At 33.0% G+C, this 27329-nt stretch overlaps 1 protein-coding gene across 2 annotated transcripts in view; it reads right to left on the reverse strand.

Moving 5' to 3' along the window:
• FER (FER tyrosine kinase) overlaps window positions 1–27329 on the reverse strand; it is a 436635-nt gene that overhangs the window by 343019 nt on the left and 66287 nt on the right. For both annotated transcript variants that reach the window (XM_053907154.1, XM_019450529.2), the window contains 3 exons: window positions 25392–25565; window positions 19882–19981; window positions 724–907 (listed from right to left, as the gene is read on the reverse strand). In XM_053907154.1, coding sequence (XP_053763129.1) covers window positions 724–907; window positions 19882–19981; window positions 25392–25565 — 458 coding nt within the window. The remainder of the gene's footprint in view (window positions 1–723; window positions 908–19881; window positions 19982–25391; window positions 25566–27329) is intronic.

Raw genomic sequence — 27329 nt, forward strand, 5'->3', positions numbered from 1 at the left:
TGTAATGCTAAGTGAAATAAGTCAGTCAGAGAAAGACAAATACCATATGATTTCTTTCACTCATATGCGGAATTTAAAAACAAAACAAACAAACAAAACCAAGCAAAGGGCGAAAAGAGAGAGACAAACTCTGTCTAAAAGAAACAGACTTTAATTTGGAGAACAGACAGGTGGTTACCAGAGGGGAGGTGTGACGGGGGATGGGTAGAATAAGTGATGGGGATTAAAGAGCACTGAGTTATGTAGAGAATCGTTGAGTTATGGCATTGTACACTGGAAACTAATACAACACTGTATGTTAAATATACTGGAATTAAAATTAAAAACTTAACAAAAAAAATTCTTTCCTTTGGACTTCTCGGTTGCTCAATATTTAAACACTCAATCCTCTGAAAATATTAACTTCTCAACACTTGTCAACTAATGAATTTTTTTTTCACCTAAATTTCCAGCTAATTGGAGTAGAACAAAAACATACAAAACAGAAGGACCATTCTTAGGGCTAGCCAGAAGGTTTAGGAGATGATAATAAACTGAAAGGAGACGAGAAGTGAAAATCAAGAAGGACTAAAGTAAAACAGATGTGAAATACACACTGGGCTAAGTCAATAATGAAGTTCACAAAACACAGACAACTTCTTTCCAAAAGCTTAACTAGGAGAAAAAATAATGTTAAAATCACTTCATGAAGGGACTTCATGCCAAATAGGAAATGTATCTTACAGTGCTTTTATCATTTCTTCTTGCATCTTTTGTAAGGAGTCCAGAAGCAAAGGAAGTGTGGTGTCATAATACTGATTCTGATGAAGTTGTGCCCCTTTCAATGCCAATACATACTGATTATGCAGCATATGAAGTTTCATTGTGGCTTTGTCATATCGTTCCTTGGCCTTTTCGGTTTCTTTCCCTGAAGAAAATGTTGAAGAAAGTTAAAAGAGATAAAGATGTTTTATATTCACTATATGCAAACAGAGTGACCACTATTTTATATTATTTCATACATTTTAGGAATAATCGACAAAATTTTATTGAGCATAATACTACATACCCAGCTCTATACAAAGTACTGCTTATTTGTCAGTATTTTGCACACAGGCTGCTATGAAGGAGACATATATTACAGTAAATGTTTGATGAATGAAAGTTAATGTACAATTTTTTATGAAATTACACAGAAAAATGATCTTTCTTATCTTCAAGAAGCTTACACAAATTGGAACAACCAATGTACATGAAACAGTGTAACCAAGAAAACAACAAAGTTTGTAAACAATGTTAAATTTTGAGGTCTGTGTTTGAGGTTTCAATAAAGACAAGGGGAGTCAGAGGTGGCTATGTAGAAAAAACAAACCTTAAAAGGTAGGGCATGTGCAGGAAGGTATAAGAAAGACAGAATGGATAATAATAATTCCTTCCTCTCTTCTTCCCTTTCCACCTTTCTTCCTTTCATTTAATGAATATTATCCACTGATCACCACCAAGAACTGTGCTAAACACTGGGAATTCAGTACCTAGCAAAACAGAGTCCTCAACATATAGCCGCTGGTGAATTGGTATACTGAGTGAAAACGGGCAGAGAATAAGCAAAATTACATAGGCAAGCAAAGAAATAAGCTCACAGAATAAGTATTAACGAAGTGAAGGAAATATGTCTGTATAAGTAGAGCAGTTTTAAGTTGTGAATGACTTGAAAGCAGAGAAATTTAAAGTCTATACAGGAAAAGTCCAGGAGATATTGATAATATTATGAACTAAAACTTTTTGTGGTATCTTTATTAAAATAATTCAGAAAATATTCACAGAGTGACAACATAAACAACTATATAAATAAATGAAAAAAATTTTAATGCTTATTTATTTTTGAGAGAGAGAAAAAGAGAAAGGGAGTATGAGTAGGGGATGGGGCAGAGAGAGAGGGAGACACAGAATCTGAAGCAGGCTCCAGGATCCAAGCCATCAGCACAAAGCCTGACGCGGGGCTCAAACTCACAAACTGCAAGATCATGACCTGAGCTGAAGTCAGATGCTTAACTGACTGATGCACCCAGGAGCCCCTAAATAAATGAAATTTTTAAGCAGATCTTCAATTTTCAATATAAACCAAGCAAATATTTTTATCAATTAATTAGAATTAGGGAATAAACTTTTCAAAATATTTATTATGTTGAGAATTTTATTTTAAAAGTTTATTAATTTCATTTCTGAGAGAGAGGGAGAGAACGAGCAATCAGAGGAGGGGCAGAGAGAGAGAGGGACAGAGAGAATCCCAAGTAATGTTGTGCTGTCAGTATAGAGCATGACACCATGCTTGAACCCACGAACCGTGAGATCATGACCTGAACTAAAATAGAGAGTCAGATGTTTAACCAACTGAGCCACCCAGGCACCCCTATGTTGAGAATTTTTGACGCCACAGGCTCTCCTCTGCTGCCACTCTGCATAGGTTCAGCACCCATCTAAGTATTCCCTATAGGTAGGAGTCTGAAAAGCATTCCCTGTTGAAGAATGTGTCCAGCTAAGAACCAAAAGCAGAGTAAAGACAGTGTTATTGTGAAGAGAGGAGACCTTAGACCCTCAGATATGCACAGGCAGGGCAATAGAATGAGAACAGTTTGCTTGCCTTCCTCATCTCCCCTCCAGTTCTCAGACAAAGAAACTGCATCTAGCAGATGGAAAAGAAAATCTTTCCAGCATACTGGTAAGTCCCTGCTACCAACAAATTCTGTGGTTCCAAGTACCAGAACCACCACTGACTTCCAGGGAGCTGCACAGAATTATTTTACAGAGCATAATTCTCTAGCGATAGCCCATCAGCTGGTTCCTGCATATGGGGACATTATTAATTTCCTAAGTTATTTGCAAATTGCTACCTTAGAAAGCCTATTTTACTTTATAACATAAAGAACTTCTCAAGGAGAAAATATTTTAATCACCAGAGTATCTTTCCTAGCCCTTCTCACTGCTATCTAGAAACAGGTTCTAACATCAGGTGGATGGGAACAAATATATTAATTCAGTTCTGATCTGAAGGGATCAGAAAAAATAACATGAGCCACTAAAGAAATGGATATTCTCACTTTTGGACTACAACTCACAGGATAATATATTTTATTTCATGAGCCAATTATCATATACATTTTTAAATATATAATTAAAATAAATTCATGAAATAACTCTTCCCCTTCCTATGAAGGATACCGTTATTTTAAAAAGTTCTGTTTTTTTTGAATTTTTAATTCTTTTAAATCTTCATTGAGAACCCAATACATTTTTTTGCCTCAGTTACCCTACAGAAGTTTTAAGTCATTCTGTATAGCACTAGGGATAATTTTTTTAACTTAGTAATTACCAAATTACCTCAGTAATACTAATCATGAATGATATTTTAAGGTTCTCAGTAACATATTCTCCTACATGTTCAATTAATATAATAGTTTTTTTTACACAGAATAATATATTTATTTACCCACAAATATTGCTATTTGGCATCCTTCTTACAAAAATATACTTCAAAAAATGTCCCCAAGAGTCTATGCAGTTTACATATCTATGGGCAGCCTCAGAGCCTCCGTCAAAAATAACAATCCCTTTATCTCCCTATCCACACTAGTCAGGATGAGACTCCTATATGAAGCTAATACTCAAAAGCCAAAGTGCATACCCAACCAAATCAGAATCCATTTTTTGGCTGGGGGCTAAATCACATTAATGTCTGAATGAGAGTGAAAACTCGACAAACACCTGCTGCAGAAACTGCCAGAGCAGCCCTTTCCAAGGCCCTTTTATTTTCTTTTTTTAATTTCATTAATCATTTTTAAGCTAGTTTAAATATATGTTACTTAAAATTCAGCAAATTCTGACAGAAATTCCAATGGTCATATACAATTAGGCAGACAAATTGATTCAAAGTAATAAAGAAATTTTCTAGAGTCTACGTGTTGATAATAAGAAAATAAGGCAAGCATCTACCAGGCAAGACTATTTAAGTACTGTGTTCTAATTTGTTAATTGTTATTGTAAATTCACAAAGTATAACTACATAGTAAATTCCATATTTTAAATCATTTTTTAAATATTACTTTTCATATGAACTCTATTATTCCTAATTAATTTCTTGGATTTTTAGTACAACTTCAGGAGTCAAGCTCTCCACACAAACATTTTCATGGAGACATTTAAACCACCCATCTGTCCTCCTATCTGCACAGATTTTTAAACTGCAAACTACCCATCTGTCTTTCTAGATGGTGAAAAATGATGCACTAAGTGTGTAACGCTCAGCTAAGATTTTATAATCTAAAGTCTTATTAGAAAAGTTAAGAATTTCTTTTTTTTCTTTATCATACCCAGTATATGACAAACGATCTGAAGAAGACTATTATAACCATATCAAAATATCAACAGCTTATAAGTGGTAATTAACACAATTTATGAAAAAAATTAAATGCCTTTGAAAATATCCAAGGCAGAATTTATTACATTAAAATACTACTACTAATAATAAAGAGCTTTGGGTTTAATACGAGCTTAATAAGAGCTTTGGGCTTAAAACTGAATTTGAGGGCATGTTTTAGCAGGTTTTTGGTTTGTTTGCTTTTGTACTCTACAGCTCACATACACTTATGCATTTGGTTATCTGATGTACTTGTGCATGTGTGTGATCGATCAATCGACACCCTTCCTCCCCTGTAGAAAGTTCCAAGAACATGTTCACTTGCCATGATTTCAAAAGGGATTTTATTATAGTTTTTCCTGATTTACTTTAAAATAATTATTTAGGTCCCATACAAACTATACAAGTAAATTCAAGAAATAGTAATACCTTGTGAAAACCAAAGTCACAAATAAAATATTTTCTGTTCCATTCACGTAATGAAACATGAGGCAAAAAACCCTAACACAATTCTCGCCACATCACTTCTTGGTGCAGAATATTTCACATCATTATTACTCTTTCTTAACTTTTAAATAACATTTGAGCCTAAAATCAATATGAAGTATGCAGATTAAGTAAATTCTTATTGACAGGCACAGAATTATACCTCTGTTGCCATATGACTTTTTTTCTTTTTTAATGAAGAGAGGCATTCAAGCAGGGCATGGAGTTGTCCTATGTGTCAATTAACAGGCAGGAAAACATCTAATTTTTCCTCCTGCACATAATGAATTTCACAAAGAGATTGTATTATAATTCTTTTGTCACCACTTGTTGACAAATCTGTTTAATGTTTGTAATAACAGAGTGTATACACAATATGCCATGCCATAAACAATATTATGAAGCTAGCAAAACTCAATTATGTAAGTTTGACATTTACAAGAGACAGACAAGACTACTCATTCAGCTAGTCTAGAAAGTCGAGTATTTTTTATTATAAACTTCAGAAGTGTTTGCCATTTGCTAAATATTATGGTGGAAAGCCTCCTGATAATAAATGAGAAGTGATTATTTTCAAAAAGCAAAATGCCTGCACATAGACTCTGCTTTGATTTGGATAACTAAATGTTCTACCATCTTACATTTTTCTTTCCTGTCAAACCATTCCTCCTCAACTATATAATTTCTACTTATTGCTCTGAGAAAGAAGAAAATGAGCAAGAATTCATCCTAACTTGTAAGTTATTTGGGCCAAATGTCCACATATGTTTTTTCACATGCAAGTTAAAATTCAAGTATGACATGTGGCAACAATGAATGAGTTACCCATTTTATTCCATGCTGTTCAGACAAAAGCAAAGTTAAGAAGTCATTTTTTGTCTCAGCTTCTCCTTTGATTAGTTTTGCAACCCAAGCAAGTCATATAATCTAAATTTTAGCTCCTAATTTCTAATCCTGGGAGTTAAATTATCTGCCCTTTTCAATTCACTGGGTAGTGATGAAGAATGAATGGCAAAAAAATTGTCAAAATACAACAGCAAAGGCTAAGGAGGGCATAGAATTTGGAGAGCTGAAAAAACCTTTTGATTATATGCTCCTATAAAGCATTAAAAAATACAATAGATATACACATATACTGTGCTACTTTTAATAAATTTCCTGGTATAAGAAAAATTGATATATCAATCAAGAAATATTTACTGGGCATGTGTTATAGACTCTAAACTGTTCAAGGAACTAAAACAGTGATATTTTATTTAAAAATTCAACAAAATACCTTTAAAGAGAAAACTGTGAAATATCATTTCCTTGCATATAATGATTGCTAGATTCAACTGACCAACAATCGTTTAATAACCTATAAATTGAATATACCATGCTCAAATCTATATTCTATAATGTAATAAAGCTTTGAAGGGGAGGATTCTGTGTAGCTGGGATGAAGTAAAAGCATAATTCTGAATTTCCCACAGAGCATCTGAATATTTAATAAAGCACAAAAAGAAAAATAAATAAACCCTCATCCTCAGCATAGTAGGCAGTGAATGTACAAATTTTAAATCGTCTGTGAGTGGAGGGGCAGCTGGGTGGCTCAGTCCGTTAAGTGTCCAACTCTTGAATTTAGCTCAGCTCATGACCTCCTGGTTCGGTTTGTGAGATCGAGGCTGGCATCACCTGTCAGTGCAGAAACGGCTTGGGATTCTGTCTCTCTCTCTCAAAATAAATAAATAAACATTTTTAAAAAAATTATCTCTGAGTGTAAAATTAAACACCAAATCACTGCAAAAGATCTCTCACCCTCCCACTGCAAGACTTCATGGATACCAAGGGCTGTTCTGAAAACAAGAAAAATGAACTAAAGAGAGAAGAGAAAAGGTAGCAGTGTGCTTAAGACTTGTCTAAAATCACCATCAGAAAAAGCAAGTTCATTCTATATGTGAAAATACTGGAAACATAATGCTAGATCACAGAACCGACTACAAGAAAGGGAACTAAAAGTATATGTGAAAGGCATGAGAAACAGTCTTAGAAAGGTAACACTTCAGAGGGAGAAATGGTTAAAATGAAGGAACTTGGGAAACCATGAAGGAACAAAGCAAAGCAAGTGAGGAAAAAAATCCTGTAGGAAAAAAAAAGAATATAAAAATATATATAAAAAAAGGACACATCAATCTTTGTCAAGAGCATGAAGGGTACAAGATTTTATTCTACTTGCAAGCTAACAAATTAGCCTGCCTCAACTTCATGAAGATGGGCAGAAGACATAAGTTCTGAGACAGAAACAAAGGACAGTTTATTTCTCAAAGCAGTATCAGTAGCTAGAGTATCATCATTCATTGGTGGGGGGAAACACATTAAACAGAATAAAATGACAACCAACAAACTAGTAAAAAATATGTGTACCACGAATAACAGATAAGGGGATAATCATTGTAATATACTTAAAAATTCTTAAAATTTGGGACACCTGGGTAGTTTAGTTGGTTAAGCATCCAACTCTTGATTTCTGCTCAGGTCATGAGCTCATGACCTGAGAGAAATGATTATAGAAGATAATAGTTATCTAAGTATATAATTTTATACAGTACTGACTTTTGGAACCATTAATGTTAAACCATTAATGAGACAGATAAGCAAAAAACAAGAATAGGAGAGGACAAAACAACTTATAATGGGATACAACAGATACAAATGAACCAAACTATTTCCAGTGAATAACGCAATCACACCAAAAGGAGTGGGGAAGAATTAATCTAAGAAACTTTGGCAAACAATATTTGATTACAATGAAAGACTAAAGACAAAAAGAGCTCTAAAGAAACCACAAATTGTAGTTTCTTTAAGAGGCATGCGTTAACAATTCTGAAATGATTTTCTGTTATCTTAGGATTGAACAAGTAAGTAAACAAAGTGTGAATAACAGAAGCCAGGTTTCCCACTGTCAGAGAAAGAAGTTGCAAATGCATAAATATGAAAACACCAAATGAACACAAGGCATTGGACTAGAATTGAAAGTCTCAATATAAACTCTTTAGTTTTAATATAGACAGATCAACAGATATAGAAATAAGCACTGATACATTTGTGTTTCTTATTTCTTATCTCTGTGCATTGAGAGGACCTCGAACAAAGATACCCTCATGAAAATGAGCACACCCAGTGCCCAAATAATGGTTTCTAAATACTAAATGGAAAACCACTAAAAGAAACTATGGTTCCTTAAAATAATGGAGCAGGATCCAGAGCATGAAAAGTATAAGATGAGTCAGAAAATAAAGGATGAATGAAAAGAACACATCAAAAGGACAGAGGGGCCATTGTAAGTTTCTCTCTCACATACAGAGAAAGAAATAAATAAAATGTGGTGAAATATTAATATTTGGGGAGTATGAGTGAAGGTATTCTTTGTATCCTTCTTTTAATAGATATGTAAGTCTGAAATTATGTCAAAATAAAAGTTAAAAATCAAAAGCTGTGAAAATCTGATCAAAAGTCAAAAGTATCTGAATATTCATTAAATCTAAAAATTGGAGTTATTTAGTCTAGAGATCAAATATCTCAATGATTTGTTCTTTAAATATCAAAACACTTACTTCCTAAAATAAAAAAGAAAACTTGGTTTCAATATGTATGTTTCAAAGGAGGTATGTTCCCACTATGAGGATTATTAATACATAAACACAGCCAGAATGAAAACAAAACAAAATAAAACAAAACCATCATTCTGCTTTATAAGATTAGTCAACTGTGTGGAATAACAACATTTCCAGCAAATTAAGGGCTTTCATCCTTTAAATCTTTATCCACATCCCATGGTGTTTTAGGTTCTGTGAGGGATAGGCAGTATTTTCCTAAAAGATGCTTGACAAAAAAAAAATAAAACAAAGGCTCACAAAATAGTCATCATAATGTTAGGATATAATTATAGAGAAGGAAGTGTAGAGATCGCCATTTACTTAGCATGAATAACCAACCAGTAACTGACCTCAAACTCTGAATAATGTACTATAATACACAAGGTTATCTAATAAGTTGATGAATACTTTTAAGTAAGTAGCTTAAAAGCTACAAGATATACATAAAATATATCTAGAAGAAACAAAGTATTAGTCATTTCTGAAGGAAAAAAAAACAGGTAACAGTCAGGAGAAAAACTTTTCACTATATACTTATTGGCCTATATCTTGTGATTTTGAATTTGGGAAGAGGAAGCCCAGGAACCCCCTTAAGAAAAGAAATTTCAAGACAACTTCAACAAGCTATAACCAATATATCTACCTACTTATCTGTATAAAGCTGTATGCTTGGCCTTCTTAGACTACTACTATGAATAAACGGCTCTGGCTCCTAGGTAAAACCAATCCATTCACTTGGGTACTGGATTCATCACCTCATAACTACTCAAGGACACTGCTACAGCCATTCTTCCCTCATTCTGCTACCTCATCAACTTTTCCTTTTCTCCCAGAGTATTCTCAACAACAAACAAGCAGTAGTTGCTCCTAATCTTTAAAAAAAGAAAACATCCTCCCTTGACTACTTTCAGTTACCTCCCTCTCTCTCCTTTACTGCAAAACTCCTGAAACGATTTGTCTGTACCAGGGATCTCCAGTTTCTTTTCTAGCATTCTTTCTTAAACCCATCCCATTTAAGCTTTTCCCTCTACTGCAATATTGAAACTGCTCTTTTCGAAGTCTCCAATAACCTACACTTTACAATATCCAAATCACGGTCCTCATCTCATGTTTTAGTAGTACTTAACCAAGTTGATCTCTTGTTCTTCCTCAAAATCTTTTCCTTCCCCATTTGGCTTCCAGAATAATATGTTCTTTTGGTTTTCCTTTTATCTTGGTGTTCTTTATAATTTCTTCCTTATTTCTTGATATTGGGATTCTTAATGTTGGGCTCAGTCTTAGGACCCTTCTCTTTTCTATCTTAATGAACACCCTTAGTAATGTCATCAAACGGCATGGCTTAAATACCAACATTCAAGTTTATACTTTTACTCCAGACCTCTCCCAGGAATTCTCCATAGCTAGAGATTCAAGTACAAACTAGACATATCTAGTTAGATGTCTAAAAAGAATCTAAAAACTCCTGATCTTCAGCTCCAAATCTACTACTCCTATATTTTTCTCCACCTCAGTTAACCACCTTTCCAGTTGTTCAGGCCAAAAATCTTCAAATCATCCTTGACTTCTTTGTCTCACCCACTACATCCAATTCATCAGCAAATCCTTTAGGCTCTATTTTCAGTACATATATACATTCATGGATTCCATATTTCTGAATTCACCTACTGCCTAAAATTATTTCTAATCCTCAAATCAATATACAAAATACTTTCCAGGCCAATCACAGATATACACATATGCAGAGCACAAGAGTCATTTGATACACATGTTCCCAAGAGAGGTCAAACAAGGCTATCTCTGTCTACCTTTTTGTTTCAGTTCCCATGCTGGAAGCTACCCATTCTGCAGCCTATTTAGTTTCACATTTATTGCATTTTTGTGCTTTTAGCTGATGATTTTGCTGTTTAAAATGGCCAAAAGTAATACTAAAGCGCTGTCAAGTATTCTTATGATTAAGAAGGCTACAATGTACTTTATAGAGAAAATAGGTATGGCAGATTGCTTTGTTTAGTCATGACATATAGCACTATTGGTTTGGAGTTCAATGTTAATGAATCGACCACATATATTAAAGAAGGTGTCTTTAAACAGACACATACATAAAACAGGATGATGTATTAAATCAGTCACCAAAAATGCTGTGACCTTGCTTATAGGAGCTTAAACCCTAATGTTATGTCCACTAGGGGCAATGATTCAGTACTCAGCTAATGCTAATTTAGCGTTCAGAGTGATTTCACAGAACATAACTACTGTAAATAACAAGAATCAACTGTATATCCAGAAACTGACCACTTCTCACCACCTCTGTTACTACCACCCCAGGTCCAGACCAGCATAAAACCTTGCCTGGATTTCTCCAATAGCCTGGAAGTAATCTCCTTACTTCCATCCCCCTCCACCTCTCAGAGGAGTTGCAACAAGGATGCCAAATTATACTATTAAAATATTAGTCAATTCCTGTCATTCTTCTGCTCAAAACCCACCATGGTTTCCAATTTTACTTAGAGTAGAAGCCAAAGTGCTTTAAGATAATGACCAAAATCCTATATAATTTGTGCCTCCTTCGCCACTCACCATCACTCTTCCTCTCTGATTTCATCTCTTTCCTTTATCGCTCCACCAATTGCAGACACACAGGCATTTGCACTACTCCTCAAATATTCTAGACATGATCCCCTCCCGGTGAATTAGCTTTGGCTATTCCCTCTACCTGGAGTACTCTCTGTCTCAGATAACCATACACTTCACTTCCTTACTTCCTTCATTCTTCATTTAAATGTCTCTTTCTCCATGAGGCTTGACCTGATCATTCTCCCAACATCCTATCCACCTGCTGTGTTTCATTTTTATCCATGGTACTTATCACCATCTAACATACTATATGTTTCACTTATTTGTTGTGTTAATTAGCTATCTTCTTCTCTAAAATGTAAGCCTGACAGAGGCAGGAATTTTTGTACGGTTTGTTATCTACAGCATCCCTAGTACAAATAACAGTGCCTGGCACATAAAAAGAAAATGCATAAATTGATATAGTTTTTATTATTAAAAAATAAATTTAAGCTTAAATAAAATTTTTTTAAAAAGCTAAAAGTTACAGAAAGATTACAATTTTATCTTCTGCATCTGTTTATATCATCTTTCTAGTAATCAAGTCCAAAACTAATATTGTTAAGGAGCTCACCTATAAAATATAGAGGAAAATCAGCAAAAGGATATAGTTTCTCTTAATCTCTTTGTATATGAAACTTAGCTTTGTTTATTTAATAAAACTAAGAAAAATAGGGACAAATCAAATTATTGTGCTTTAATTTTATTTTCATTTTAGGAAGTTATCTCTAGAATATAAATGAATCATGTGACATATTCCATCCCACATAATATTTCAGCACCTAATGAGAATATTATAACTGTCACTCCAATTTCTGCAACTTTAACCCAATGCAAATTAGATTAACAACAAAGAGTGTCATTACTCTTTATGACCTTATAAAGTTCCTATCATATTAAGCTCCATGCAGTGAAAAGCATTCAGGCCATATGTCAGCTGCTGATATATCATGTACTAATAAGTAGGTCAAAAAAAAGGGGGGGGGGGGGGAAGCCACATCAACAGAAATGATGATCGAAAAATGTATCTTGAACTTATTAGCTTTGGTCTTTAGCAAGTCCTATATCCAAAAAGCATTTCTCCTTATGTTGAACTGAGATGTAAATTTGAATTTCAGAATATTTGTCTAGGGGACCTCCACATTTCATGCATACATGATTCTGGTTTTTAAAAACTCCAAGATTTAGAGATTATTGAATAGGAAGGCTATTCTTGTTGGACTAAAAATGAGAAAATCAACTAAAAGAGCCTTCAAAAAGTTTTACTCATTTTTTTAAATTTGGATTTATTGAAACAAAAATTTAACCATCTGTCTCAAATCTGGACTCATTTCAAACTGGTTTTCACAATTAAAGTACTCTAAAGAGACAACTCAATGGATCTAATCAATTTTAATTGGCTATAAAATACTACAGAACTATTCATAATGCATGAAGAGGCAATTTAAGAAAATCTACTTCCCAATTACAGAAAAATTTACTTTTGAATGAGACTTCTAGCAAACTCCCCACAGTTCTAGTAGTAGGTATCTTCTTATTCTGTCTGCATAGGTTAAGTGAGGGCCTGTACATAATCAGGGAGTTTACAAATCTCTTAGCACTCTGTTTTGTTTCCTATAAAGAAATAAAATTTGAAAGAGAGTTTGTTTCCCTACTCTTGTTATATAAGTGGGTGGAGAGAGCTCCTTTTAAACTTCTCTAGACTATTATAAGCATTTGTAACGTGGAGTAGCTCAACCTGTTTCTTTTTCCTGAAATATGATGTGTGATAAAGCAAAAGCATTCAGACTTCTACTCGTATAAGAGTAACCTCCGCGAATGTTATCATGGGTATTTTGAGTCTTGGTAAATATAAAACCCCAACATAACTGTAGTCATACAGAATCAATTAAATAGGCTATATCAGAATACATAACTATGAGAGTTATTTTGAACAGGTTTTCTGACACTTCAGTATATCTTCAAGCAAACTATAAAACTTCAAAGCAAAAACTGTATTTAAATTCACTTCATCAATACCATATGGTTCAACTCTTAAAAAAATACATTTTAACTCTAAAAAAATACTACATGGCATATGAACAAGGGACTGAATGTAGGTTTATAGGTAAAGATTATGTATATTTTTTACAACATAAGCAAGTGGAAGATTATAGTGAGTTTTAAAAAAATCTGGGAATGAATAAACTCATAAAACTCTCAGAACAAATGAAGAAGGATGATGAAGTCCACTAAGACTCTAAACTTAGGTTAATGCGTTAAGTAGATACCTGCAAGTTTTAGGAAAAGACCCATTATCACAATTATTCAGGCATAATCTGCAACGCCTGAGATGAAAACTATATTACATGGGATTAAAGAAAGATAGACATTGTAGGAAATAAGATGAGTGCACTTGTAAACAGAGCATAGAAACTAACCAAAATGAAACAGAAAGAAAAAAAAAAAGACAAGTGGGAAAAAAATGAAGAGTATCAGTAGGCTGTGAGACAACCACTAGCAGCCTAAGATCCATGCAGCAAGAGTCTCTAGCAGAGAACAGAGAGGGGGACACAGAAAATATACATGAAGAAATAATGGCTGAACGTTTTCCAAATCTGGTGAAAACTATAAATTCTCAGATAAAACAGGTTCAACAACCACAAGGAAAAAAAAAAAACTACAGCAATGGACATCATGACCAAATTTCTTAAAACCAATGATAAAGAGTAGCTAAAAGCTACCAAAGGAAAATAAAATGTGTAGAGCAAAGATAAAGATTAGAATAGATTTCTCTATGACATAACACTAGCACAACATCTTTAAAGACCTAAAGAGGGGGAAAAAATGACAAAATAGAACTCTATATCCAACAAAGATATATTTCAAACACAAAGGTAAAATAAAAACTTTTTCAAGCATGTAAAACTGAAAGAATTTATTACTTACAGACTTACATTACAAGAAACATTAAAGTAGGTAATTCAGGCAAAAGTTAACTGACGCCAGATGGAATACAAAATGCTAGAAAAGATAACTACATAGATAAATATATGAAGTGTTCTGCTGTAGTTTTAAAAATAACTATTTAAACAAAGAAACATTAACAAGGTAGTGTGGACTTTACAACGTACGCAAAAGTGGAATATATTACAACAATAGCACACAGACCGGAAGATGACACTATTGTAAGGGTTCCATGTTAAAAGCAAAGTATTATAATATCAGTTGAAGATACACTATGGTAAATTAAAGATAACATAATATAACAAAAAGTTATAGGTAATAAGACAACAAAATAGGAAAAAAAGGAATCAAGAAAATGTTCATCCAAAAGAAGGTAGATAAAATGAAAAGGAAAATAAAGAGTAAATGGAAGAAAAGAAAACAAAGAGCAAAATGACATAGTTAAACATAACAATATCAAAAGTCACATTAAGTATAGTTGAATAATCCCAGTTAAAAGGTAGACATTAACAAGCTAAAAAAGCATGACCTAACTATATGCTGCTTACAAGAAATGTAATTCAAAAATAAGGACTGAAACAGATTAAAGAATGAAAACCAGAAAGACTGTATAAACACTAATCAAAGTAATGTGGGAATGGCTGTATTAATATGAGATACAATAGATAGCACGGCAAAGAATACTACCAGGGATAAAAAAGATTATTTTATAATAATAAAGCGGTCATCAAGTGGATATAAGAATTGTAAATGCTTAGTCACCTAATAACAGAGTTTCAAAATACATGAAAAAAAAACAAAAACAAAAACTGACAACGACAAGAAGAAATAGACTGACCCACAATTACAGGCGGAGATTTCAATTGCCCTCTCTCAAACATTAATATAACAAGTAGACAGAAGATCCATAACAACATAAAAAAAATCAAAAAACACTATTAGCTAACTGAACCACGCTGACAATATAGATCACTCCAACCAACAGCAGCAGAATACACATTCTTATCAAGTGAAAATGAAGCATTTATGAAAACACACCAAACTGTGGGCCAGATAACAAGTACACATAAACTTAAAGAAATGAAGTCATAAAAAAATATTCTCAGATCAAAATGTAATTAAATTATAAATAAAAAATGTAAACATCTCTAGAAAAACGACAAAACTTTAGAAAACTAAGTCACACACTTTTAAAAAAAACCTACAGATCAAATTAAAAAACAAAAGGGACACTAGAAAGTATTTTGAACTGAATGAGAATGAAGACAGTGTATGAAAAATTGGGGAACGTTGCCCAAACAGTGCTTAGGGAAATTGAGAGCACAAAATGACTATATTACAAAACAGACAGTTCTCAAATCAATGACTTTAGCTTCCACATCAAGGACATTTAAAAAATGTTTTAAATGGTGGAAACTAAGCCGAAAACAAACAGAAAGAAAGAAATAACAAAGATTAGAGCATAAGTCAATTAAATAGAAAGAAAAACAGAAGTAAAGCCAAAAGCTGATCTTTGAGAAGATTAATAAAATTGATACACTTCTAGCCAGAATGATTAGGAAAAAAAAGAAGAGACATAAAATATCAATATCACCAATACCAAGAATGAGAAAGAAAATGTCACCACAGATTCTATAAATTAAAAAGGTGAATAAGGAAAATTATTAACAATTTAATACCAATAAATTCACCAACTTAGATGAAATAGACATTTCCTTGAAGGATACAACCTACTAAAATTCAAACAAAAAGAAACAGATAAACTAAATAGTCTATATCAATCAAAAAAAAATGAGCTTATAGTTTTAAAATCTTTGCAAAAAAAAGTAAAAAAATAGAAACAAGCAGACTCAGATGGCTTAAGTAAATTCGACATATATTTAAGAACCATTACCAACTGAACACAAATCTTTCTTAAAAAGTTAGAGGAGGTAACCATTCACAGAATAGAATTACCTTTATATTAAAATAAGACAAAAATATAAGAAACAAAGATATAGATAAAAAATTATTTAAAAAAATTTAACCAACCATATCCAACAATATAAAAAATGATAATGCATCATAACAAAGAGGAGTTTATCCCAGGAATGTGAGATTGATGTAATATTTGAAACATGTGAAAATCAATCAAAGTAATTCATATCAAACAAAAAGAAGAAAAAATATTTATCTCAATAGATACAAAGGAAGCATTTAACAAAATCCAACATCTACTCTAAAGCAGGAAGAGAGGGGCACCTGGGTGGTTCAGTCAGTTAAGCATCCGACTTCAGCTCAGGTCATGATCTCTTGATTTGTGGGTTCGACTCCTGTGTCAGGCTCTGGGCTGACAGCTCGGAGCCTGGAGCCTGCTTTGGAGTCTGTGTCTCCTTCTTTCTCTGTCCCTCTCCCACTCGCATTCTCTCTCTCTCTCTCTCTCTCTCTCTCTCTCTCTCCCAAAAACAAACATTAAAAAATTTTTAGAAAGAAAGAAAGAAAGAAAGAAAGAAAGAGAGAGAGAGAGAGAGAAGCAGGAAGATGAAAGAAACTTCAACCAGATGAAAAAGAATTTTGAAACTATACCTAACTTAATACTTGATTTTGAAAGATTTTTCCCTCTAAGTTGAGGAACAAGACAAACATCTTTGCTCTTTCTACTTCTATTCAACATAATACTAGAGTTCTAGTTAAGGCAATTAGACAAGAAAAAGAAAAGAAAAAAAGAGATATCCAGATTGGAAAGGAAAAGTAAAACTTTCTTTAGTCATATACAATATGATCCTGTAAGAGTTCTTTTGTGAAGTCATTTACTTATACATTCACAAAATTGTTTTATGGTTAAACCTAAACCATATGGTGCTCAACCAAATTAAAGTATTCAGAACTTAATCCACAATAAGAAAGTAAAATCTGTATATTTTGCATTTAAGAACTCATTAGTCTATGCTGCTATCAAGAAACATTCTGAATTACTAACTTCAACTCAACAGGCTAACTAAAATTATTTTGGTTGTTCTCAGTTTATATGTTATAAATAATAATCAATAGACTAGTTTCGAATTAGTCGAAGTCAACTTAAGACAAATATTTGCTTTCTCAGCCCAGCCCAGAGCAAAACAAGTTTAATAGTTAAGGTATATTACAAAAGATAATAATAATAATTAATTAAAATGCCACAGTCAAATTACAAATGAGTGTAATATTTTACATTAAACAATATTAACTGATGTTCCTTTGGACATAAATTTTAATATTCAAAATTTAAAGTATTTTGTGTAATCTACACAGCAGGGGTCAGGAATTTGGAATTTCAGCATTAACCTAGCCTTCCTGCTGATCTACTACTGCTAAACCTCCAGTTAGTTATAGTAACTGAGCCCTTTCTCAATCAACTGAACCCATTCTCAATCAAATCCAGAATTCAACCCTTTTACTATAGGAATTATTTTCAGGCCTTGTTTCCCCCAAAGCCTTGTCTCCCCCAAAGCCTTGTCTTCTCTAGCTGGGAGCTAAACGTCAAACTGGGGTTTTAAGACCCCCTAATATCTAAAGTAATGACTGGATGCTACAGCCATACTGGGGGTATTCACTGTCACTGCCTAGCTGTCCCTAGGACCCATTTCAGAGCTGCCCTGTTCTGGCCTATACAATGAACTAAAGTTCTGACATTAAGTATGCAAATGTTGGAAGATTTGCCATCATATCATCCTTATAAAGAATAAATAACTTCACAAAAGAACCCCTATTTCCATGTTAAATATAAAAAGCAGTTTGATAACAGAAACAAAGTATTCAAAAATATAATTTTACACTTTTTCACATAAACAGGAGTATAAAGATAGTGTTGATTATAAAAAAAGAAATGTAATATGCCACATATCAAACACAATAATACAAGAAGTTACTTTTAAAATATGTATTCCACAGGATATAAGTTGATCAAATATTTGATAAAGAGCAACCAAATTCTTGAAAATAGGAAAATATTATCACTAATACCTTTAGAAGGAGAAATGTAAATAAGTTCACATATTTTAATTTCAGGAGATTCAGCCACGTAATATATTTCTTGGGATTAATTAAAACTACAGTGTTCAGGGGGTGCCTAGGTGGTTCAGTCAGTTAAGCATCTGACTTGGCTCAGATCATAATCTCACAGTTAGTGTGTTCAAGTCGGGCATCAGGCTCTGTGCTGACAGCTCAGAACCTGGAGTCTGCTTCAGATTCTGTGTCTCCCTCACTGTCTGCCCCTCCCCAGCTCACTCGCTCTCTCTCAAAACTAAACATTAAAACATTTTTTTAAACTTAAAAAAAAAAATGCAGACTTCAGGGGAGCCTGGGTGGTTCATTCAGTTTGTTGAGCAACCCACTCTTGATTCTGGCTTAGGTCATGATCTCATGGTTTGTGAGTCAGGCTCCATGCTGACAGTGCAGAGCCTGCTTAGGATTCTCTCTCTGCCCTTCCCCTGCTCATTTGCTCTGTCCCTCAAAATAAATAAACTTTAAAAAAAACAAACAAAAAGTCTTCCTATTATTAATACAACAGTAAATGGTATTTTATCTAAATTAAAATAAAAAACAATAAAGAAAAATTACTATCTGTGGAAAATCTTCAATAGTATAAGTACTATGTATTTAAATTTTTATTATGACATCAGAATTAGATTTCATTTTTTAAACCAAATTAAACTATATCATTACAAAGGAAAGACGTAAGAAAGGGAAGGAGGGAGAACTGCATGTTAAATCAGTATCTCTTTTAGTCTACTGGGATTAACAACATAAACATGGTGCTTCCATTGTGCAAGATACATTGAAATGTAGGAGCTATTTATTTCATTTACCTCCACAAAATAAGAATATAATACACAAGTAAAAGACCAAGAGAAATATGTTAGTAAAAAGAAAAAGAAGATAGAATTACTAGTAAAGCTTATATTTAGACAGGAAGAATTTTTTTAAAAACCTCCAACTTTTATCATTAAAAAAAATCTAAATATGAAGACTGTTTACTCACATTTAAAGACTCATAACCATAAATGCTTATTTAAAACATAAATAATAAGTTTCTCTTTCTATTTACTTCCAAAGCTTCTTATGAAAATGTTAGAGGAAATATATGCGCATAAAATTAAGCTACGAAGGGGCGCCTGGGTGGCTCAAGTCGGTTAAGTGTCTGACTTCAGTTCAGGCCATGATCTCACTGTCTTTGAGTTCGAGCCCCGCGTCAGGCTCTGTGCTGACAGCTCAGAGCCTGGAGCCTGCTTTGGATTCTGCGTCTCCCTCACTCTCTCTGCACCTCCCCCACTCATGCTCTGTCTCTCTCTCCAAACTAAAATAAAAACATTAAAAAAATTTTTTAAGATTTAAAAAATTAAGCTATGAAGGCAAAATAATGCTATAAAATGGTCTGGCTGCTTTAGTGGCTTTTAAATACCATAGGCAAAAAGAGAGCTAAAAATGGTACCTTAACAAATACAACCTATTTTTCTTATTTACACTCAGTAATTAAACTTCTAGAGAGAAATTTTTAAATATTTCTTGCATTTTATTTACAAGTGCTACATAATTCCAGTTAGTATGAACTACTAAAATGTAAAAACTAATTTACATCATTTTTAAAAAAAGACAAAAAATAAAAAGACATTAAACAGTTTGACAATTAGTCTATTTTGACATATTTTGATATTTTTTAAATGTGAATTGGTCTAAGTGGAATTATTCTGGTACTTTAAAGACAATCTTCAAATGATAAGATTAAAGACAATCTTCAAATGATAAGAATAAAAATCACTAAAATAAACATTTTTCATAATTTTGCCATACCTTTAGCTAAAGCTTCTTTATATTTCTCTCTGGCAGAATTCATTTCTTTTATCAACTGTCTATAGCTGGACTTTAATTTTTCTAATTCTGTCTTTGTAACCTGTCAAAAAAAAATGCAAAAACAAATTTTAAATGATTAAATTTATATTTGTCAAGAACTTAAGTCCTAATATATTTTTATTGCTTATAGATCAGAGTTGCTCCTTAATATACATTATAGACAATATATTAAAAACTGGTTTAGAAATCAATGATAAATTCAACGCCATATGAAAAAAGAAAAACATCTCTTAAAAATAAAAGCAAATCAAGAAATAGTGCTGTCATCATCTAAAATTTAAAGACCAATAGATTAATATACTATGTATAAAATATTTTTTCTAAAAAATATTTATTTTAATATACAGAATAACTGAGTTGTTACAATTTACCAGTTCTAACATGAGTTTCTTGGTTTTTGTGCTTTGGGTTTTTCAGATATTGTAACATCACTTAAAATAAGATGTATCTAACAATCACTGTTGGCTGTATAATAATCATGACAGTGGTCATTACATACATACGTGAAATCTGTTATTCTATCTATGGAAAGACTAAACAAATGCAGGTCCTTGATTCTGTACCCAAAAAACACTTAAAAGTCTGCTCTGTCTGAAATTAATATAGCTACTTCTACTTCCTTTTGATTAGGATTAGCATAGTATATCTTTCTCCATCCATTTACTATCAATCTATATGTGTCTTAATATCTAAAATGGGTTTATTGTAGACAACATATACTTGGGCCTTGTTTGTAAATCCACTCTGAAAATATCTGTCCCTTAATGGGCTCATTTAGACCACTGACCTTCAAAGTACTTATCCACATACTTGGATTAATAGGTACCATATTTGTTAGTTTCCTAATTGTTATCCTTGTTATTTCTTCCTATTTCTAACACTCTTTTTCTACTTTTCTGTGATTTTAAGTGAGTATTTTATACAATTCCACCCTCTCTTATTTCTTAGCGTATCAGTTACATTTCTTTTTTAACTTTTTTTAGTAAGTGCCCTAGAGTTCACAATATGTATTTATAACTAATGCAAGCCTACTTTCAAAGACCACTATACCATTATACCACATTTCAAAGACCACTATACCACATAAGTATCTTACAATAACAAAATAATCCTAATTCCTCCTTCCCATCTATCATTGCTGTCATTCATTTAACTTATATATAAGCATACATAAACATATCTATATACATATATACACACACAAGATATATTCATGACTGTACATAATCAAATGTTGCTGTTATGATTTTCAATAAAGTGTTATGTGTTAGATTAATTAAGAGTGAGAAAAATAAATTTTTACTTTATCTTCACATTCCTTCCCCAGTGCTCTTCCTTTCATGATGTAGATCTGAGTTTCTGACCTATATTATTTTCCTTCTCAGTCCACTGGATACAAATTTCCTCAATTTTTGTCTATCAAAGAAAGTCTTTATTTCATTTTTGAAGGATAATTTCACAGGGCATAGAATTCGAGGATAGTGTTTTTTTTCTCTCAACACTTAAATATTTCATTCTACTCCCTTCTTGCCTACTTGATTCTGAGGAGAAATCAGATGTAATTCTTATATGTTCTTCTATACGTTAAGGTGCTTTTGTACTCAGGCTTCTTTCAGGATTTTTTCTTTATCTTTGATTATCTATAGCTTGAAATCAACCTGGCTAGGGTGTAGTTTTTTGGTCATTTATTCTGTTTGGTGTTCTCTGAGCTTCCTAGAACTATTGTTTGGTGTCTGACATTAATTTGGACAGATTCTCAGTCATTATTATTTCAAATATTTCTTGTTCCTTTCTCTCTTTCTTCTCCTACAGGTATTCCATTATACATATGTTACACCTTTTGTAGCTGCCCCACAGTTCTTGGATATTCTGTTCCATTTTTTTTTTTCAGTCTGCATTCTCTGCTTTCAGTTTTATAGAATGCTACTGATATATCCTCAACTTCAGAGATTATTTCCTCAATTGTGTCTAATCTCCTATTAAGCCCATCAAAGTCATTCTTCACTTCTGTTAAGGTATTTTAGATCTCTAGTATTTCTTTTTGGTTCTTTCCTAGGATTTCCAACTTTATGCTTACATCACCCATCTGCTCTTTCGTACTTACTTTATCCATTAGAGCCCTTAGCATATTATTCATAGTTGTTTTAAGTTCCTGGTCTGATATTTCCAACATCCCTGCTGCATTTGGTTCTGATGCTTGTTCTGTCTCTTCCAATTCTGCATGTTTGGCTCTTGGTATGCCTTGTTATGTTTTCTTGATTGCCAGGCAGATTGTACCGAGCAAAAGGAACTGATTAAATAGGCCTTTACTAACGTGGTGATAAGCTGTCAGAAAAAGGGAAAGTATTTTATACCCTATGATTAGGTCTCAGTCTTTTACTGAGCCTATACCTCTGGCTATGAACTTCACATGTGTTCCTCAGCTCACTAGCCCACTCTCCACTCAGAGTGGGCAGGACTTATGAATCCCCCTTGCCCCAGATTAATTAGGTTACAGGTAAACAGTTTCTCCTAAGCGCAGACTTTATTAAGAACAGAATGCTTTGGCATATGGCAAAATGGTTCCTTTTCCCTCCTGAAGCATGAGATTTTTCTCCAATATTCACTGTGAGAACCTGGTAGAGGTCTAGGAGGTAAAATTCACAGAAGTGTGTAGTTTCCTCAATAAGTAGCTCCTCCTGGAGGTTTTAACTGTCAGAGTTGTCCACACTGAGCCTCCAGAATTTGTCACTTACACTCCAGGTTTTCCTATAACCAGTACTATTTCCCAAAGAGGCTTTTGCTCTGATAAGTTGTAATTCTCTGTATTCGCTTGTCTGTCTCTCCAATTTTAGGGGGTGCCATTTTCCCTGTCATGTCACTTCTCTTAAGAATCTAAAAGCAATTGGTGATTTTTCTATTTGTTCAAATTTTAACTCCTTGTTAGGAATGAGTGACAACTTCTAATCTTCTTATATGCCGGACTGGAAACTGGAAGTCTTAACTTCTGAAGTTGCTAAAGAACCAATTCATTGTTCTCCAAGGTGGCTTATTAATTGCAAAAAGCAAGCATTTATCCTGATTCTTGTATATGAACGATACCTCAGGGTAGCCAAGTAGGTGATATAACAAAACTTTCTATTGAAAAATTATAGCTAACAATCATATTAGGAATGATAGAAGTAAAATACTGCCATTTTACAACCCCTAGTAAAATAATGGATCTAAGCAGTGAACATCAATTATTTCTAAACCTATTAGGTAAATGTCTGAAAAGAAACTTTTTTCATAGGTTGATCAAGCTAGCAGGACTGGAACCTATTAGACAAGTTTAACATCACAAATAGATAAACAAGATGACATTAGATATCTCTGATAGGGGAAAAAAAAAACAGGAAGTCTATACCAGCACCTATCATGTATTCTTGCCCAAAATAAGTAGACAGAATGTTATCAAGCCAATCTAATTTACTCTCCAGTTTACAGGAAAATTGAAGGATGAAGAAATATGTGAAATCACATCACAAGATGCTAACAATAAAATCAAAAATTAAGGAACTTCAATTCAATAGAGCAAATTACCCAATTTCTTCCACAAATAAATAGCATTTTTAAAAGGTTGGGAGTGGTAGGTGCCTGGGTGGCTTAGTCAGCTTAAGTGTCCAACTCTTGATTGAAGTTCAGGTCATGATCTCAGGGTTTGTGTGATCAAGCCACACTGGTTTTCTGCACTGATAGCGCAGAACCTTCTTGGGATTCTCTCTCTGACCCTCCCCTGCTTTCACATGCATGTGCTCTCTCTTTCTCTCTCAAAATAAATAAACTTTAAAAAAATGGGGGGGGGGACACCTACAGATTAAAATTATTCAAATGCATGTTTGGGTCATGATTCAAATGAACCAACTGTAAAAAACATTTAAAAAGCAACCATTTGAGCACAGTCAGAATATTTAATAACACTAAGGAATTACTGTTATTTTTAGGTAGGTTAATGATAATATAGTTAAGTTTTTTTAAATATTTATTTTAGCAATATATACTAAAATATTTGTGGATACAATGATATCTGGAATTTTTTAAATGGTTCAGTGTATTAGAAAATGGAGGTGAGTATAGATTTTAAAAAACCTTGACTATGTGGGTGGATCAGTCAATGGGAGTTTGTTTTACTATTCTCTCTCCTTTTGCACATTTGAAATTTTCATAATAAAAAACATTTTAAAAAGTTACCCAGAAAAAAACAAACTCTGATTGTGAAAAAAAATTTAGAAATATCAAAACTCATTTATTTTGCCTGTATTTTCTTTTCTATTATATGCATAGTAAAAATTAAAATAATAAAACTTAAAAGAGCTACTGCAGTAAGTAAAAAATAAAAATTCAAAGTGATAAGAGAGCACTGTATCATAGTCTAATTGGCAGCATTCTTTTCTTTCAGAAGAGTATATAAAGTAATAGTACAGCTTATAATCAATAATGTTTTATAATAAATAGAAATAAAATATTACTTATTAGAGACACCAAAACTTATTTCTAATAATAAAATGATGGCCAACCAACACATGAAAAAATGTTCAACATCACTCATCATCAGGAAAATACAAATCAAAACCACAATGAGATACCTCCTTATACCTGTCAGACTGACTAACATTAACAACTCAGGCAACAACAGATGTTGGCGAGGATGCGGAGAAAGAGGATCTCTTTTGCATTGTTGGTGGGAATGCAAGTTGGTGCAGCCACTCTGGAAAATAGTATGGAGGTTCCTCAAAAAACTAAAAACAGAACTACCCTATAACCCAGCAATTGCACTACTAGGTATTTATCCAAGGGATACAGGTGTGCTGTTTCAAAGGGACACATGCACCCCCATGTTTATAGCAGCACTATCAACAATAGCCAAAGTATGGAAAGAGCCCAAATGTCCACTGATGGATGAATGGATAAAGAAGTATGGTATGTATATATATACAATGGAGTATTACTCGGCAAGCAAAAAGAATGAAATCTTGCCATTTGCAACTACGTGCATGGAACTGGAGGGTATTATGCTAAGTGAAATGAGTCAGAAAAAGACAAAAATCATATGACTTCACTCATATGAGGACTTTAAGAGACAAAACAGATGAACATAAGGGAAAGGAAACAAAACTAATATAAAAACAGGGAGGGGGACAAAACAGAAGAGACTCATAAATATGGAGAACAAACTGAGGGTTACTGCAGGGGTTGTGGGAGGGGGAATGGGCTATATGGGTAAGGGGCATTAAGGAATCTACTCCTGAAATCATTGTTGCACTATATGCTAACTAATTTGGATGTAAATTTTAAAAAATCAAAAATAAAATAATAAACAAATAAATAAATAAAATGATGACTAAACAATTTTTAAAAGTCAAACAAGATGAAATACTTCAGTGAGTCTCAAAGTCAAATTAAAAAAAGAATTCCAGAATAAAAAGACAAACCTTGATCATCTCTGCCTCTATCTGCTGATGAACACCTATAAAACTTTTCTTCATCTGTTGCTTATCTTTAATCATCATGGTGAGCCTGTGTAAGGGTCCAGAATTTAGGTCCTCTGCATGTGTCTTCATTATTCTACTAAGTTGCTCTGTCTGCTGAATCATAAGTAGCCAAGACTTTAAAAAAAGAAAGAAAGAAAGAAAATTAGCACTTGTATTAAAGGCTGCCATTTAGCTGTGCTTTAAGTGTTCTGGAACTTTAAATATTTAGTTTTACAGAAATTATTATATTAATACAAAAATGCCAGGTTTCTGGCAATTGTGCAAGGAGCTATGAATGGCTCAGATTTAACATCTTCAACTTCAAGTACAAATGCTTCAAAATTTAGTAATCAGAGACTATGTAATGTTGGAGGAAAGAGATTAAGGCTCTTCGAGAGTTCACACTTGCAGTCTTCATTTTATCACTTCTCGTCTCTTTGTCAATATGTTGATATAATCCTTCTGCCTACACCATACTGATGCCTCAGTAAGGTCACCATTTCCTAATGGTCAAATGCAACAGATATTTACCCATCTATACTCTTAGCATTTCTCTCTGTGGCATCTGATTTTGCTGACCCACTCACTACTTCCTGAAACTCTTCTTTTCTGGTTTGGATGGCTTCTTATATTCCAACATACCAATTTGTCTTCTCCTTTTCCTAAAAATCCCTTCTCAATCTTTGTACTTGCTATTCATTTGCTGCTTATGTATTAAATACTGGTAATCTGTGGATTTCTATCTATTCTCGTTTCTTAGTAAATACCATTAGCTCTCAATGGTTTTTCCAGCACAACACATTCCATCAATAGCAGACACACATAATGGTGGGGTTTGGGACAAGTCAGCATATGGATACTGCTGGAAGAACAAGTCATTTGTTATTAAACATTCTAATTTCTAGATACTAAAAAAAAAAAAAAGCAACTGAGGAATACTCTTCACTATAGATCTTCAAAATTCTATTCAGAAACAATTGTTGGAGATATACCATGGTTGGGTAAGATCCATGTTAAAGATTAAAAAAGTAGACAAGGTATTATTTCAAATATTTACTGATTAGAATAAATTGTTATGCTATTACTTATGATCTGTGAATGAACAGGATTACCCTCCATTGGTTAATGTTCCGATATAATCCTAAATCAAAATTTAATAAGCATCTAAATCAAAATAATAGCCTAAAAGAATCAAATTCTTAGTCATAGCCAAAACTCACCAGGGTCTAACTTAGTAATCTTGTTTTTGATAAACTGTAATATACATTTTTTTAAAAGTTAACCTTTGAGTACATTTTTTAGGGAGAAGGACATTCTTAGTTATGAAATGTTATTTTGAACATGGAGTAAAATGTGACTAATAAACTCATTATATTTACTTTCAGATTCAAAACTCTAAGTACTAATAATATGCTCTTGATACCACAAAGGAATTTAAAGCTGATATATCTCTTCCATTAAAATATAAAATTTAACAAAGATGAAAACAGTAAAAAACAAAACTATACAAACATGGATTAAAAACAAACTAAATATCCTAATAACTTCTGTAACTTGGCCTTTTTCATTTTGTATTTTCACTCTAAAAAATACAATGCTGGGAAAACACTATGTAGCATGTACAGAATGTTAAAACTACGAAAAAATAAGAGGAATCAGTGTTTCATTCTCTATCTTCAAAAATTAAATATTCTCTAAGTGCTTCATAGCAATAAATTTTTGTAATTTTACATAGGACTCTTTGCGGCCTAGGAGAGAAGCCTTCTTGGAAGCCAACATTAAAGGTGAGACAACAAAGTCAGATTGACCTCCTCCTCCCAGGACGGCACATCTCATCCTGCCTAACGGTCCTGTTTACCATAGTCACTGTGGGAAGTCCAAGCATCCCAAGATATATAT

Source organism: Panthera pardus, unplaced genomic scaffold (genome assembly GCF_024362965.1).
Source record: "Panthera pardus isolate Hobbes unplaced genomic scaffold, ASM2436296v1 HiC_scaffold_2, whole genome shotgun sequence".
Classification (NCBI taxonomy): Eukaryota; Metazoa; Chordata; class Mammalia; order Carnivora; family Felidae; genus Panthera; species Panthera pardus.